This window comes from Macrosteles quadrilineatus, unplaced genomic scaffold (assembly GCF_028750875.1).
Source record: "Macrosteles quadrilineatus isolate MER2022 unplaced genomic scaffold, UCM_ALF_1.0 Scaffold_3__2_contigs__length_128488019, whole genome shotgun sequence".
Taxonomy (NCBI): Eukaryota; Metazoa; Arthropoda; class Insecta; order Hemiptera; family Cicadellidae; genus Macrosteles; species Macrosteles quadrilineatus.
Genome location: NW_026542596.1, coordinates 91798686 through 91815635, shown reverse-complemented (window position 1 = coordinate 91815635; position 16950 = coordinate 91798686). Strand labels below are relative to the sequence as shown.

The window sequence follows — 16950 nt, the reverse complement described above, 5'->3', positions numbered from 1 at the left end:
TAGAGAACAATTTTTGTCAGAAAATAGCACAATTTTAGATGGATTAATTGCATGACGTCTAAAATACAATTTTTGTGCTGTTTCACGGCGTCCAATATAACATATTTGACTGTTGCACAACATCCAAATCTCACCATGTCCAAAAGTGCAGTAACTGCAACAAACATAGTCTTTCTACAAACTCTGGACGTCATGAGATTGATCGTCGTGAAACAGCACACTTTACACTCTTAAATAAGTAGCAGTAGCACAACGTCTGAAGCCGCTGCCAGTTGCACGACATCAAATAGCTATCAGCGCTATCCCACGACATCCAGAGTGCCTGCACCCTGTGAGTACTGTTTTACCGTCTGTAGTGCATACTAACCTAACTTAGCCTAATCCAACCTTGCTCCGAATGTAGGAGCTCTGGACATCGTGCAACAGCGCTGAGCTATTGGACGTCGTGTAACTGGCAAGGGGTTTTAAGAGTATAAAGTGCACTGTTGCACGACGTCCAGTCCCATGACGTGCAAAGCTTGTAGAAAGACTTATATTTTTTTCAGCTACTGTACTTTTGGACATGATGATATTTGGACGTTGTGCTACAGTCGAATAGTTTTTATTGGATGTTGTGAGACAGCTCAAAGATTATATTTTGGACATCATGACACTGACTTAATCATTGGACTTTGTTCAATACTCCCCTTTTGGACCATTCACCAAAACAATGCAAGACAGATTCTACATGTTACAATCAATTAATTTTTCCAAATTATGTTATTTTACAATTTTCTCTTTTAGTTCATATTTTTTGAAATAACACGAGCATTTTTGTTTGGAGTAAGAGACTATGAAATACTTTAAAAAAATTAACTTGAGTCGGGTTGAGGAATGGTATAGTGCCAAAATCCTAAGGACTGTTAAAAAACAAAAATTATCAAGATATTATATGCAATACATATCTTTATGTTTTATGTTGAATTGCCATTGATGGGTACAAGCGATATGTCAAGCTTATGGGTTTTGCCGCTTAAATATCAGATTTAAATCATTTTCAAGTAAAATATATACATATACAATATAAATATATTCTCAAACTTACAAGGCGATGTTAAATTTGGCTAATCAGGTAACACTTATGTATTTACATGAAATATAACACTGTTTAAGTATGTAAGGCAATTCGACAATAGAAAATAGTTGATTTAAAAGGCAAATGTAACACATCTTAAAACTCTTTTAACTTAGGCTAAGTAGAATAACTATTGAGTTAATAAACTCCTGTGACTTTTGTGACAAAAATATATAGTTGTGAGGAAATTTTAGGCAACATTTAGATTTATGCAGTTTTTTCTATAACCTTGAGTTTTCCAGGCAGGCTTGTGTGAAAAATGTCATTTTAATGTGCCTAACAGAAAATGTAAATTTAGGAAATAATACTTCATTGAGTGATCAAAATTATTGCTACATGTTAGTACATATATACACCTGCAACAACCATTATAAACATTCAACCTTATATAAAAGCTCTTTATAATATACAAATTCAACAATTACTATATCAAAGTATTTGTTCATATTACATTTGATTCTGACTTAAGTAAGAATTTGTACTTTTCAGTAAAAAAGGGTTGATGAAAAAATATAGACTGTGAAGAAAAACAATTATTAACTAGGAAAACCTTTGCCAAATCGTTAACAACACATTTAAACTGTGAGGGACAATTTAAGACATTTAAAAACCATATTATGCCCTTTGTGAAAAGTTAACCCATGAAAGTATAATAAAGAATTAATTAAGAAGAGAATTTTGTTATATAGGATGTTGAAAAAAGGTGGGGACATAATTTACGTACTGATTCCTTGGATCAAAATTAAGAGAAAATCAATAAAAAACATTTTTTCCAAAACCGCTTCGTTAGCCAGATATCCGCCATTTTGTATTTTTTACATACACATTTTAATCTTTGAATTTTTTCAACCGATCTTTATGAAATTTGGTATGTAGCCTATGTTAAGGTAGGCGAGACCCATCTTAGAAAAAAATGTTATCTTGATTCAACTTAAAATGTCAAAATGGTGGTCATTTTAATTATTTAAACTAAAATTACTCAAAAATGGCTGATTTTATGAAAAAAATATCAAGAACACTTTTATTTAGCATTTTTTATTTCCTATAAAACGATGCCAAGATCAGATCGACTGAGAAATGGCTGAAATATTTCGATTTTTAGTTCTAAATTGGGGTAGAATAAGGCTCTAGTCAGGTTTTCCTCATTTTACAGCTTAAACTCGTAATATTTCAGCTATTTCTTATTCAATATTTTTAATCTTAGTATTCTTTGATAGGAAATTAACAATGCTAGGAAGTGTTTTTGACATATTTTCACAAAATCAGCCATTTTCAAGTAATTTAAGTTTAAAAAATTAAAAAGGCCGCTATTTTGAAACTTTTAGTTGAATCAAGATAGATATTTTTTTACATGGGTCTCTTTTACGTTAACAAACAAACATACCAAGTTTCACAAAGATCGGTTGAATAAATTCAAAGATAAAAATGTTTATGTAAAAAATACAAAAAGGCGGATATCTGGTTAACTAAGCGATTTAAAAAAAATGTTATTCTTGATTTTCTATTTATTTTGACCCAAGGAATCAGTGCTTAAATTATATCCCCATCTTTTTTGAACACCCTGTATATAGCATTTTTAAGTTCTTAATATTCTTCTTGCTTAGACAGTTTTTGGTTTAAAATGAACTAAATAAAAGTTTGGTAAAAACATATTTTAAATCAACAGGATCAAACATGAACTATGGCAGTAAAACTATTGACTTTGTAAAGAATATTTGCTGTAGTTAATAGCAAATTTTTGTTAAAGACATTTAAGGCAAATGAGTTTGATAAATTACAAATACAATTCTAACCTATATTTTTTCATGATGTAAAAATAGCACACATTATAAGTTTAATACTATCACAGATTCTTTAACTACTATTATTATTGTCAACTGCCTTTTTAGAATCATCTCTTTGATTATCTGCGCTTTTACTTTGTTCTGCGGGTTCCGTTATACACTGTTTTGCACTTGCACTTTGCTTGTGCAGTTTCAGAAGATATTCTTTGTCTAGATTATTCTTTGTAATACTAGATAACCCATTAGTTATAGGCAAAGGACTCGTCTTGCCTATTCTGGGTAGGGGATTGTCTTGTTCTGTACTGCTCGAGGGAGGCGTCGATTTAGATTTGAACTCATTTGATGGCACCAAACTTCCACTTCTAGATTCCTCAGACGGTGCTTCACTTTTCTCTCCTGCTGGATGTTTCTCTTCTTTAACAACAGCCGGAGAGCTGAGGGATTCGGAAAAACTACTATTCGGAGAAGGCGATGAAATTTTAGACGAAGGACCAGAAGGAGGTATCCTCTGAACTGATGGTGTTGTTGTGGTACCGGTAGCATTTTTGTGAAAATCGCTAGGATTGTACTTGAAGTTCAACTTGTCAGGTGCGGACCGATGGTGAGGGTGGTGGGGGTTGAAGAGCATGCTGATGGAGGGGGGGAGAGAGGGGTGGAAAGCTGCACCTGGAGAGCACAACATTGACATGGCCCGCAGTATCTGATTGTCCGCAGACAGCTGATTGCCTGCAGCATCCACCGGGGAGAAGTGTCTAGGAAACCCCGGGTATAAAACATGAGGTGAAGGGAGGCCGAACGGACTGGATGGGAAACTCTGTGAATGAGCCAGACTAGGACCTCTGGATGGTAGATTACTTTTACTAACTGGATTTCGAATAGGATTCACACCACTGACCGAGTCTCTCTCCGATGGTTTATGAGCTGGAGTAAAAGTAACAGGTGGTTTACTGGAGGATGAGTTCAATTTTGATGATTTAGGATGAGGTACAGAGATGGGGTTTAGAGTTTTTGGATCGATCTTCATCACTGTCAGCTCAGAGGAGGGCGTAGATTTTGAAGTCTGTGATAAGCTCGGCTGAGAAGTCGGGAGTTCAGAGCCCGGTAACACCTGATACATCGGCTTCACTCCTGACGCTGGGTTGCCTAGGAACCGAGGCACATTGCGCATCTTAAAGAATTTAGGAGGTTTTGGTGAAGGTTTACTGGGATCTTTTTCTTGACTCGCCGCCTGAGCTTGCTTCATGGCCATAATAGTCGCCCTTGGGATAGTGGGATTCCACGGTTTGATCGGGGTTTTCAATGTCTTGTAACGAGCTGCATTGCCTGATTTTGGGAATTCCGGTTTTTCGGAAGTCGGTTTAATTGTCACTTCCGGTCGCTTAGTATCATTTGGTGTTTCTTTCACTCTGAACTGCTTTGACTGATTGGAATTGTCTTTCACGGCACCAGGATAAACTTTTTGACGATATACAGGAGTACTGGCAGTAGGCCTATTCCCCACAGGAATCACCGTGATTGAGAGAGATGAATTGATCGCATGGCTTTTGTTTTTCTCTGGTTCATTATTATTTACATTAATCGAGTCTTTCGTGTTCTCTTTTACCGGACACTCTTTTTTCACAATAATCTCTTTACTTTCGCTAGCTTCCTCTTTCACATCTTTAACGCAATTTACATCTTTGGGAGCTTCGCTAACACTTTCCATGGTGATAGTGTTGTTGTTGGTTGGTATTTCATGCTTAATCTTGACTTTGCTGTTGGCTGGTGAACTGTCGAAGGTCAGTGTGACTTGGTTGCCCAATGACTTGACCAGTTCCATGGTCTCTAGGTTGATATCCTTCACTGACGTCACCTCTACGCTGTCCACACTCTGCGCACTCATCACTCCAGTCTCGCTGATCTGCAGCTGAACCTCTCGGTCTGCCTCATGCTCTACGTTTAATTTTTCTTCAACACCTGCATTGTCATCGTGATGTGACAGTTTTATCCTCTTCTGTTGACACTCGAGGAACCTGTATTCCAACTCAATCGGATCTTTCTGGAAACAAAAAAGAGCCAGATGAGATCAAGATTTCAAAAAAACTCCACTATTAAAGGAATAAATACAAATATTTTTTATCAAGGAATCGTGTTCAAGAAATTGCCCATTAAACAAAAAAATATAATAGAAACAATACCACATTCTTTCAAAATCAATATTGGTTATAGATTTCTTTATATTTTTCCAACATCTAAATCAAATATGTAGGGATACTCAATGTTTATTGATTGTCTTTAAATTTTTAGATGTCACACTCCTCTGTGTATAGGCCTCGGTGTTTAAGGTGTTATGAAAATGTCCACAAGACTGAAAAATGTTAATGAATTGAATGTAAAAATGAATGTTGCCGCGATCGCAGAAGATGATCTTGATGTCTAGGAAGACGATGATGGTGTTTCAGTTACCACAGAGCGAAATTCAGGATTTTGTCACGACCACGAAAGACTGTGATGATGTTTCAATGACTGAGGAAGATATTCAGGATTTTGCAGTGATCCCTGAAGACAACGATGATGTCTCCACGACTGCAAGAGATGATTACGATATTACCTCGAGTTTGGCTTAACCAAAAATATCAAGCTGCCACACCTTTAGCTATTATTTATTCTCTAGTTATTTTTTTATTTTTTTTTTAGATCTTCATTTACCTTTGATATGGTAGTTGTTCGATGTGTTTAGATGGGTTTAAGTTTAAACTTAAATTGGCTAGGTTAGAATTTGTCTTTGCTGAATTCAATTTTTCTTTACTTGAAAAACACCCTATTACCTCAAAAAAACTTTATGGAACCATATTAAGGTAGGGGTATAACCAATCCATCTAGAAAATGTTGTAAAACTAAAAAAAAATTGTATCGGTATCGAAAATGGATAAATTTTGGTATCGACACATCACTAATACCAATCAATTCTAATTCTTAGTATATACATGGCAGAAGAAGGAGTATACAGCTTTTATTGAGGGTTATAACCTGCTCTATAAACAATTAATTGACAGTTTATGATCAGAAGAAAAATTGATGAGAAGCTGTTGTCTCATCAGCCCAAGTAGGCCTGGTAAAAAGACAATTTCTTGGGAATTAATTTTACAATATAAAAATTTTGATAATTTTTTACTCTCTATCGATTTTTATGCAAGTCACATTAAGATAGGATTCGTGTAAGGTTTTAACACACCAAATATTTGTAATTACAAATCTCATTGTTTTTTTGGATGATGGATTACCTCATGATGACTCTTCTATGCAGTTTGGTTGACAAAGGACATAACATAGCTTTATATTTAATACAAGAGGTGTCAGGTGAAAATGTCTTTGACTTGAACCAGGAGAGGAAAGACATTGCGGGCTTCAGCCAACCACCACTCTTCAATGCATAAATGTAAATACAGTATAGTAGAATTTTGATTATACTAAGCCCAATCATCCGAAACGTCAGTTAACCAAAAGGGAAAAAAATATATGAAAAATCGATATTGACACTTTTGCCAAGTTCGAAGAGTGACCGCTACTAACGGATGTTCTGCAATCATGGAAGACAATCACCAGTGTCACCACAAGATATCAAGATATGTTCAGTGTGTCCACAGAAAATGTGTCATTAATTTCCATGACCATTTACCATTGATTTCCATGACTCACAAACTTTACTTGAAAATTGTAGTTTAACATACACACACAAATAATACTGCCTACAAAAGTTATTTCACAGAAAATACTGAAATATGTATTAACAGATAACAATGGAGTGCAATATAGGTAGGCCTACAACAATGAACTAATACAAACTCAAAACTGATAAACTAATACAACATATAATAAATTAAACTATCATAAATTTGTGAAAAATCCTGAAAAATGCTACAATAGTCGGGGGTTACGGCCAACTAGAGAATTGAAAGGTCCCCTCCAAAACCATCCATCATTGGGGATTTCCATGACTTTTTGCCTATTTCCATGACTTTCAATGACCAGAATTTTTTTCCATGACTACCCCTGACTTTCCAGAATGTTAACAGCCCTGTATGCTGACGGATTTTGCTAAAATTGCTGGAGGTAATCAAAAGCAGTTCCTGTCAATGAACGACTATCCGAACATCAGTTACGTCTAACTTACCCTTTTCCAGTGATACATGTAGGCCAAGTCCACGAGAGACATGTGGTCGGGCAGCAGGTCTCCCTCATATAGGAACTCCACTCTCTGCGCATCTTTCAGGTCAAACTTGGCTCTCATCAGCTTATGTAGAATACTGACATTGATGGCCGCAGGACACCTCAGGTATCTCTTGTTATGTGACTGTAACATAAATATAGGTTCTCATTGCTATTGCATCCAAAACATCAAATCTGAAACTAATTATTTAAAAAAAACATAATGTATCAGTTACAAAACTGTTCTGCCCCAAATAAACTGCAAGGCCTCATGAAAGAACTCCTATTGGTCCTTACTCAGTACTTGTGGTAGACTCATCCTGCAGTATATATGCATTGAATAAACTCGAGCTTCACCCTTTCTAGTTGGGTATGAAGATGTAATAGAGCAACAACACAACCAAATATCCTGGTTTAAATTGGTTAAAGGTTAGAGGAACCCATGAAATGTTTTTAGACCCAAGAAACCGGTGAATATGATCGGTTTTAATGTTTTTTCGCTGGCACAGGGTCAATGGACTAACCAAATTCAGGCCAAAGAACTCTTAACAGGCTATCAGTTAACATTGATGATGGAGATTGCCTGATTGATTTGTCAATGAGTGTGGCGATGGCGATGTTTTTAAAAATCGCAAACTCAGCGTGATATGACAGTTTTGCAACACCTATCAGTTTTACTTTTTCGTCAAGTTTCGACTGTATCAGTGTTACCAGTATGTTTTGTGGTTTTTACTGTGTGTCTTTTAGCCCATGGACTCTAATTTTCTCAGGTGAGCCAACAGAAAGATCCCTCTTTACAAAAAAGTTTCTGGCATAAGTTTTTTATCCATCCCAGATTCCCAGATCACTACCAACTTATCTTCCTTCAATGATCTTCTATATACATGTGTACACTTATCATACAGGAAGTATTATAGTGACCTCAGCAGATGCGTCGACATATTGGACACCCAACAAGAATGTCTCCCCCTCGGAACATACAGGGCTGTCCTCCAACGCTGCGGCCACATTTTCACTGCTGCTCAACTTCGAATCTAGTTGGTTCTTATAAAACTCTTTCCGGCAGTTCAATTCTCCTAGGAAAAGAAAATCAGAAGGTTTAACAATCTAAAAACAAAATATATTACTAAAATTGATTTATTTGAGCGACTTACTTTTTCCATGAATAATTGTACCATTTACTTTGAATTTGACTTTGCCGCCTGTATTGACGTGTTTTATGTTGGTTACTTTTGAGTGTACCAGTGTAAGACTGTTATCTTTCTAACTTTGAAGCATATTTTACGATTTGTGCCATACTCTTTTGTTTTATTTTATGAAAAGCTTTTATAAAAACTAGCGTATTACTTACTTTGCAAGAGGCCCGGTACCAATTTGTAGACAATCGCTTGTAGTTTACGATCCGAGCGAATGTTCAACAGAGGTTTTGATTTATGAACTTGAACATCACAAATCGGGCAGTACTTATTTGTCTCCAAGTATCGTACAATGCAACTTTTGCAAACTGAAACAAGAGATATAGTCTAAACAAAATAAAACTTGGGCTAAATGTGGCCAGTTCTTGTATTAATGGCTTACATACAAATAGTACGTAGCTAAACTTAGCTCTGGTTCCACTGTCACCTCACAGACATAGATCAACGACTAGGCAAACTGCCATACAAGTAAGCTGAACATAAGTAAAATATATCCACTTTAATCTATGCATTAACTGAGTGTGTTGAGTGGTTAGCGTCTCAGATTTTGGTGCAGGAGAGACGGGTTTATCCACAAAACATATGGGTTTTTGCCGCTTGCTCTAAGAGTTTGAGTACACTGTACAGGATAATACAAAGTAAAAGTTCACCTCCAAGTAAAAATGCCATTGACGTAGACAACAACAAAAATAACAAGAGATTTTTAAAGAACGCCTTGGTCAAAGCAAATTATAATTTTCATCTAGACTCCTTGTTTGGATCTGTTTTGAGCCGAATGTGATTGACTGAAGCAAACTACAATACCTAAGCTGGGTGGACTGATGGTTCTAGGTGTTGAAACTGCAGTAGATAATGCTCTCTAGACACTTGCAACTTTGTCTTTAGTCTTCCAAACAATCATTTCACAACCCGTTTGTACAGGGCTTATCAAGCGCTTACATTTTTTATCCAATGATGTTTAGGTAAAATAAAATATTCTATTTTTGTTCTTGGTATATTTTTTATTATTTATTGTAAACAACACATTACCATTTAAAATAATAGCTGTTAAGCGCAGCAACATGCACTGGGTAATGCTAGTAGTAGGTACTAAAAAATAGGCCAGGCCTATTGATTTTCTGTTTTTTTTTGTTTTTTTTTTGACAACTTTAATTAAATTAACTTTTACTTCAGTTACAATATATTGGAGTAGAAGGATGAGTTTTTACTTAGGAGATTCCGTGCTGACGACCTTTACTTCTTGGTCACTCAACATTAGATATCTGCAGGCAGACAGTGATAGTGCAGGTGACTGCGGTATTGACATTAACATCTTCCACACAGTCGCATTAACATCACATTAACACAGTCGCAGAGACATCATCATTGTCTCGCAAAGTCTCATCAAGGTACAAGTAACATTGGGAAAGCTATTGTAGTGATATCTGTGAGCAACAATCAGAACTTTAAATAGGGATGTTGTAATCATGTCCCATGATTGCACCACTGTCCGGGATCATCCCAGTGATCAGAGCAACATAATCACCATTTCCCGAGTTTTGATTGTAATTTTCTTACTTGACGTGACTTTCTTATTTAAATAAATAACTTCTTGATCAGCATTGTACGTGTTATTAAATTTACGGAAAGTAAATAAAAGTGACTTCTTAAACACTTAAAACATATATTTACGCTTATACTGTTACTAACAAGACGGAAATATACAAAAAAAGGTGGTAAGTGGTGATGGATTTCGAATAGGCGAATGACAAGAATCTTGAATGGTGTCCCTACTTATACCCTATTGGCTACCGGAAGTACCGGCCAATACATTTTTATAAGTACAACTGGAATAGAAATTTACTTGTTCATTAATCAACTTATTTCTATTTTTAAATTTTTCCTTATAAATATACAATTTTTCCCAAACATTTATTACATATCCTTTCTTACATTTCTTTAAAATACATAGACTATCCTCCATTTTTCCTAATGAGTGGCCATTTTGTAACAGGTGTTGAGCGACATTTGATCTTTCGGGTTTGTTGTTCCTCCACGCAGATGTGTGGTTTTTGAAGCGGTTAACGAAGTTCACAGTCCGTCCAATGTAGAAGCTATCACAATCGTTACAATTGATTTTATAGATGCCTGAAGCGTCGAATTTGTTACAATCTTCTATTTTTGGATGCAGTATTTTACTCATGGTGTTCTTAGTCCTGTAGGCTATTGAAACTCTGTATTTCTTGAATCTGTTAGCAGTCCTTTGTGTTGTAGTCCTCGTGTAGCTAAAGTGACATATCTGGTCTTTTCCTCTTTCATCTCTTCTAATGTTGTTCTGTTGTTCTTCTGTGTAGTGTATTCTGATTGATTTTTCTCCTCGTCTTTCTTGTGATGTCCTTTATTGTTTTGGTTCTAAATCCACTAACTTGAGCGATCCTATCACTAACTTGAGTAGAATCTTATAGGCTCGGTACAGCATGGATCTAAAGGCTGCGGTCTTGTGGATTGTCGGATGGATAGACTTGCTGTTTATTGTAGTGTCCGTTTGCGTAGGTTTCGGTATAGATAATTGATTTATACCAATTAACCCTTTGAGTGCCTTGAGCGGGTGAAACAATTTTATTTGAGGTTTGCCAGGCCTACATGTGGCGTTGCTTCTAGGAATGCCGAACAATTTTCTACATAAATGTGGGAATTCAGGAAAATCGTTATAAATTATTAATTTATTAACATTTTTGGCCTAAATTTGTTTTGCTTTTTAGATTATTAGATCGCGCATTGTAAAATACTAATTTTAGTTGGGGTTTCATGAGTTAAAATGCAACATTTTCATGGACAAGACAGAAATATTGTGCAGTTTATTCTCATTTTCATAGTTTGAACACAATTTAAAATTATTCATTTAGGCTACATTAAATTTTGCATTCAGAATATTAAAAACTTAAGAGAAATCATGTATAACAAATGTATTTATTGTATATGTCCAAAACAATATGTAACATTTACTACAAAGAGATCTCAAACATTTCTAGGCCCTACCCAGCACATAACCTAAATCATGCTCTAAGACTTGTGTTGTTACAGACAAAACTATATCATTTAACATTGACTGTATTTATGTTGTTATTATCATGTTTAAAATTCGAATTACTATTAGATTAGGCCTACTATTATAAGCCATGCACAAAATATACAAACGGTCAAAATAAAATCATGCACCTATAGGCCAGACTTACCAAGTCCGGTTACCGGTACACTTTATGTGATTAGCCACAAACTATCACCAAATGCACGGATAAGCTGTGGTATTATAACTTTCTAAAGGTTTAAAATGTATTTTTCAACGATTCATGACTATAACCTGCAATTCTATAACGAAACAATTCGTAAACAAACAAATACTAGAACGTACAGTGGGGCACACGGAAGATTTCTCAGGTGCCGTTTGACGTCACTAACTGCTGACGTCACTAACTGCTGCGTCTGAAGAAAAAGACAATTTTATAATTTTCTATTATTACGGTAAATTAAACCGTCATAACCTAACCAAACGTGCTGATAATGGAAAAATCAAATAAAGGTTTACTAATTTAAAAAAATTGTTTTGTTAATAAAATAAAATTATAAATGCCTAAAATTCAATTTTATAATTTTTCAATTATAAAATAACTGTCATAACCTAACCAAACCAACCAAACTTGCTGATGTGAAAAAAATTGCTGATAAAAAGTTGATGCCGCCGGCGGGATTTGAACCCGGTACTTTCGGACTATCAGCCCGCAACGCTATCCATTACACCACTGAGGCCGATGGCTCAATACCGTATCGTTGCGGTATTGGTGTTCCCTCAAAGTGATGTCAGCAGTTAGTGACGTCAAACGGCACCTGAGAAATCTTCCGTGTGCCGTTTCGCTAGAACGTAAACAGTCAAAACAACAACACACGAACCAGCTGTGCAAAGCCTTATACTATTGCGTAATGGTTTTTGATTGGATGACCACATTTCTCAGCTCCATTCTACAGTGAAAGAGCAAAATAGTTGTCGCCAACCTCCTTCTGTCACATTTGGTGTGATTTGCAGCCAGCTTTATTGAAATGTGATACTGTATGGAGTGATTTTCTGAGCGTCTCGCTCCGAGACGCCGGTATTTCTCACGCAATCTCGCTATGAGACGCTCCGCACTCAAGCTACGACAATGGTGCATTGCGGAGCGAGACGCGGCGGCACTGAAAGGTTGTAAAAAAAGTAATTATTTCCCAGTAGGCCTTCGCGGGCCAGATAAAATCTGTTTGCGGGCCGCAGGTGGTCCACGGGCCGTAGGTTGGAGATAGTAGGCCCAATAGTAGGCCCTATTCAAGAGTATTTTTTTTTTTTTTTTTCGGCACTATTGTATTAACTTTTCTACTTAAAATGGTGGAACCGTTGGACATAGGCTAAATAAATCAATTTCTTTTAATTTTATTTTATCTAGGCCTAGTTCAAATTCTTAATTCGGTATGATAATTTGGGATTTTAATCTATTCTGAATTCAGCTAAATACCACGCTCTACTTACAGGAATGTAAACATTCAATGATGGTGGTGGCGTCAACATAATAGCCCCCACATAAAACACACAACAGATGAGGGTTGAGATCAGTAACTTTAACAGATCTTGAACTAGAGGAAGCCATTGCAACACATCGTAAGTTACAGTTTGCCTTGGTTGTGTAACCTAAAATAGAAAAAAGTCATGCTTAGTCTATTAAAAAGTATGTTACATCGTACTTAGTAGGTATTAGAAAAAGCTAAACTAGGAAACACGTTTAGCAAATTGGATACCTAGCCTAATTTGTAGGCCTTGATCCCAAAATTATGAAAATATTGATAAACTAAGTTTAGGCTATATCAAACAAGATTGTCACAGTTCCTTAACAGTGGCATAGGTACTTCAATCATACAGTACCGGTACTTAAATGCCTGTCTTTAAATAGTTTTAATATGGTACACGGAGGTTGCACATTATTGTATTTTTATATTTCATTGAACCTCAGATTATGTCTTATATTTTGTTGGCTTAGGTATTCATTGAATAGCCTATGTGACACAATTTACTATTATACATTATACATTATGTAACTACTGTACCAGCTTATTATAAAATGAAACTGTTCTAAACCAAACCTAACCTTAACCAAACGGCAGTATGTGAGTAAATGTAGGACGTAAACTAAAGTGCCGCCTTAACGGGTAGACTTTCATAAGTGGGGCCAAAAACAACCGAATGAAAATATCGTACAGATTATTCGATATATCGATCGATATATTCATTCGGTTGTTTTTGGCAGCACCACTTAACTTATGAAAGTCTACCCGGTTAAACCCTTACTAGACTGGCTAGATTAATATGTGCTAATTAAGGGTACACTTCCATACCTGTTGGCACAAACACCCGAATGAAAATATCGATCGATATATCGATTATTCGATATATCATTTGGTTAGTAGGTAAGGTTAACCTAACCTAACTAACCAAAGGATGTATCGAATTATACAATCGAATAATCAATATTGCTCATTCGGTTGTTTGTGCCAACAGATATGGAATTGTTACCCCTAATTAAACTTAAAAGTGAAATAGGTAGGCTACCGTACTTAAGTTAATATAAATATGATAGGGTAACTTAGTTAAACATGAAAAATATGTTCATCTCATTAGTTAGGATTATATTAAACAACATAAAGTTAAGAAGACATAAATAACCAGGCCTAAGCTGTGTAACTGCCTACCCTACATAATTGTTATTTAAAAATTAGGCCATTAGGCTACACCTTTACATTTAGATTAAAATTGCCAAACTCCACAAGTTTTAAGTAATATGTACACCTAATTATTCGTATAGTATCTCCAACACATAAAAAATGTTATCAAAACTATAAGTAGTAAATTTATCCAAATTATTATAATACCTTTCAGCTTTCCATAAACCTAACTCGGATCCAAACACTGTTGTTGTTGGTAATGACTTTGGTGTGTGTTGATGGGAACATAAATGCGTCTCACATTGTATAATTCGTAATAAATTATAGAATTTCACCTTTTCTTAAAAACAATAAGCACAAATTTAGAAATTAACCTAATTTCGTATTTTATGAAGGACATCACCACTAAACAAAATAAATAACGAAGTTGTAGTGTTGTAGTGTAGTAGTAGTAGTGAGTTAAGTTGGTTAGGTCGCTCGTTCTCAGTCTCATACTCACATCACAAGCGAGATTTCAACGTATAAATATAGAAATGGGGTCAATAAATATATTAAAATAGTAATATATATGAAAAATAAAACGAATGATTTTAATTGGTTTGTATATCATTACGTACATCATTCAAGTCCGTACTAAATTAAAAGAAGGAACCAAACCAATTAGGTTTTTATTCAAATTTAGTAGCATTGATGAAATCGATCTCTGTAGATGAATTTTTAGACGCTAAGACTGATTGTATTATAGATGATTATAGACTGACTGTGATGTATTTTTGCACTGACGATGCCTATTGTAACGTTCTGTTATTTAATGGCAAATAAATATTCTTGATTCTTGTCTCTGAGGTATTGCAAATGTGAGATTTTACTGCCATCGCCCGTCACCAGTCTCAAAATTGATTGAAAAGGTATGAAATAAATGTATTTCCAAATTTAATAAGAATTACATACTAGGGATTTTATATTTACATTTTTTTGTAATTTTCTCCGTAACTATTATAGGTGTATAACAACGCTTCAATATACTAAATTATTTGTTTTTTAACTCTACAAAATGGTTTGAAAAGAATTGCAAAATGTTATGTTTAGTTTATGTTATGTTATGTGTAAAGGTCAAAAATGGAAAACCCCCATTTTACCCCCATCAAACCGTGATAAAACCCCCATAAACCATCGTTCCCATTGTCCAAGAATCAAAAATTTTTATTTCCACAAAATAGGGTTACATTACTGGAAAAACGTCAGTACAACTACAGCTAAAATAAAAACTAAAATAAGAGAATAGTATACTGTACAAGGTTTCTTACCAATATGAAATAAATTAAATTCCTGAAACTCTCCATGCAGAGAAAAATAAAACAGGACACAACACTCGGTTAAAAAACTACTTACATATTCCTCTTTCAGATCAAAAAATTCTTTATGTTTGTACAAAGGGTTTGCCAAAAGAAGCCCCTTCAACCCCTTTTCTGAATTTTGGGTCTGGCAGGTTCCAAACTACAAAAGGAAGTCTATTAAAAAACTTATAACTAAGAATATCATTCGACATCTGAACTTTACTTTAACCTAACATGTGGTAAATATTGAGATCATTTTTCCTGCGTGTATTATTAGGGTTGGATGTCGCCTCAAGAGAGTCCCATTCCTTCTTGATTTTGATCAAACACTGAAAAATATGAAGGTTACAAACCGCCATTAAGCTCTCAGCTACAAATATGGGTTTACAATGATCCGAGTAGTCAGCACCAACTACCACTCTAATTGCTTTCTTTTGATAGCGCAGAACTCTCTTGACTCCAGAGGCGGCACCTCAGCCCAGAGCCTTAGGCCATACAATAATATACTCTGAAAGAAAGCAATATAAGCAGTTTTCAGCCAGTCCTTTGGTACAAAATATCTCAACCTTCTGAGTAGACACAGAGCTCTGGAAAGTCTAGCACAAACATGGCTAATCTGGTCATTCCAGTTTACTTTATTGTCAATATGTAAGCCTAGAAGTTTGACAGATTTCACACTATGTTCTAAGTTTCTTAGGCTAAAGATTATTGACTTAGTTTTTGTCTCATTTAGAAAAAAGTGATTTGCTCGTAACCAGGCCGATGCCCCTCAAGAGATCGTTTCATGGCTTCCTCAAGATCTCCCAGTTCATTGCTAGATTCAAGGAGAGTAGTATCATCTGCGTAACAGCTAGATGACACCTTGCCTCAAACACCAAGCGAGATCATTTAACATGACATTGAAAAGTAAGGGACCAAGAATTGAGCCCTGAGGTACACCATGGGTCAATTGCTGTACAATGGATTGTCTACCATTTATACAAACCAGCTGCCCACGCCCAGTCAGGTAGAAGAAGAAACCTCTTTTGGTCAGAAGAACACATTGTAAGCCCCTTTTTGTGGGTCTTAACATTCTCACATTTCCATCTTTGTATGTTTTGGCAAGTTTGTTATATGTAAAAGAAAACATTTCTCACTTTGAAAAGATATCTGATGTGCACAACTACTGTACTAGATCAAAAGATAATCTGTCTACACTAAGGCATAAGTATACAGCCACTCAAAATAGTTTTGAGTACCAAGGTGTTAAAATGTACAATTTCTTGCCTGCATCCATCAAAAACCTGTGTGTTTTAAAATTCAAACATGTCTTAAAAACTACTCTAACCCAGGCTTGCCTGTATAAACATGAAGAGTACTTTGGTTTAGAGTTTTAGATATTTTAGTTGCCTGAGCCATCTTGATTGTTTTGTTTTTATTTTGACGATTGTCATGAACTTTGTACATAGTTTTAACGACAATAAATCATTTCATTTCATGATTTAAACAGTTCAAAAATATTCCCCTTAACCCCATAGAAATTTAACTTTCCCAGGAGGGTGTCATGATCAACCATGTCAAAGGCCTTGCTGAGGTCACAAAGAGATGGCCCCAGCAAAGCCCCCATCCTC

General features: G+C 35.5%; 1 protein-coding gene across 1 annotated transcript; it reads right to left on the bottom strand.

Moving 5' to 3' along the window:
* Window positions 1–2968: 2968 nt before the first annotated feature.
* Window positions 2969–14428, bottom strand: LOC128989364 (polycomb group protein Psc-like). The gene is made up of 6 exons (XM_054411253.1): window positions 14211–14428; window positions 12817–12975; window positions 8438–8590; window positions 8008–8162; window positions 7052–7231; window positions 2969–4936 (listed from the first exon to the last, which is right to left on the bottom strand). Exons 2-6 carry the CDS (start codon window positions 12932–12934, stop codon window positions 2969–2971), a joined length of 2574 nt encoding a protein of 857 aa, XP_054267228.1. The 5' UTR covers window positions 12935–12975; window positions 14211–14428.
* Between the last annotated feature and the right edge of the window lie 2522 nt (window positions 14429–16950).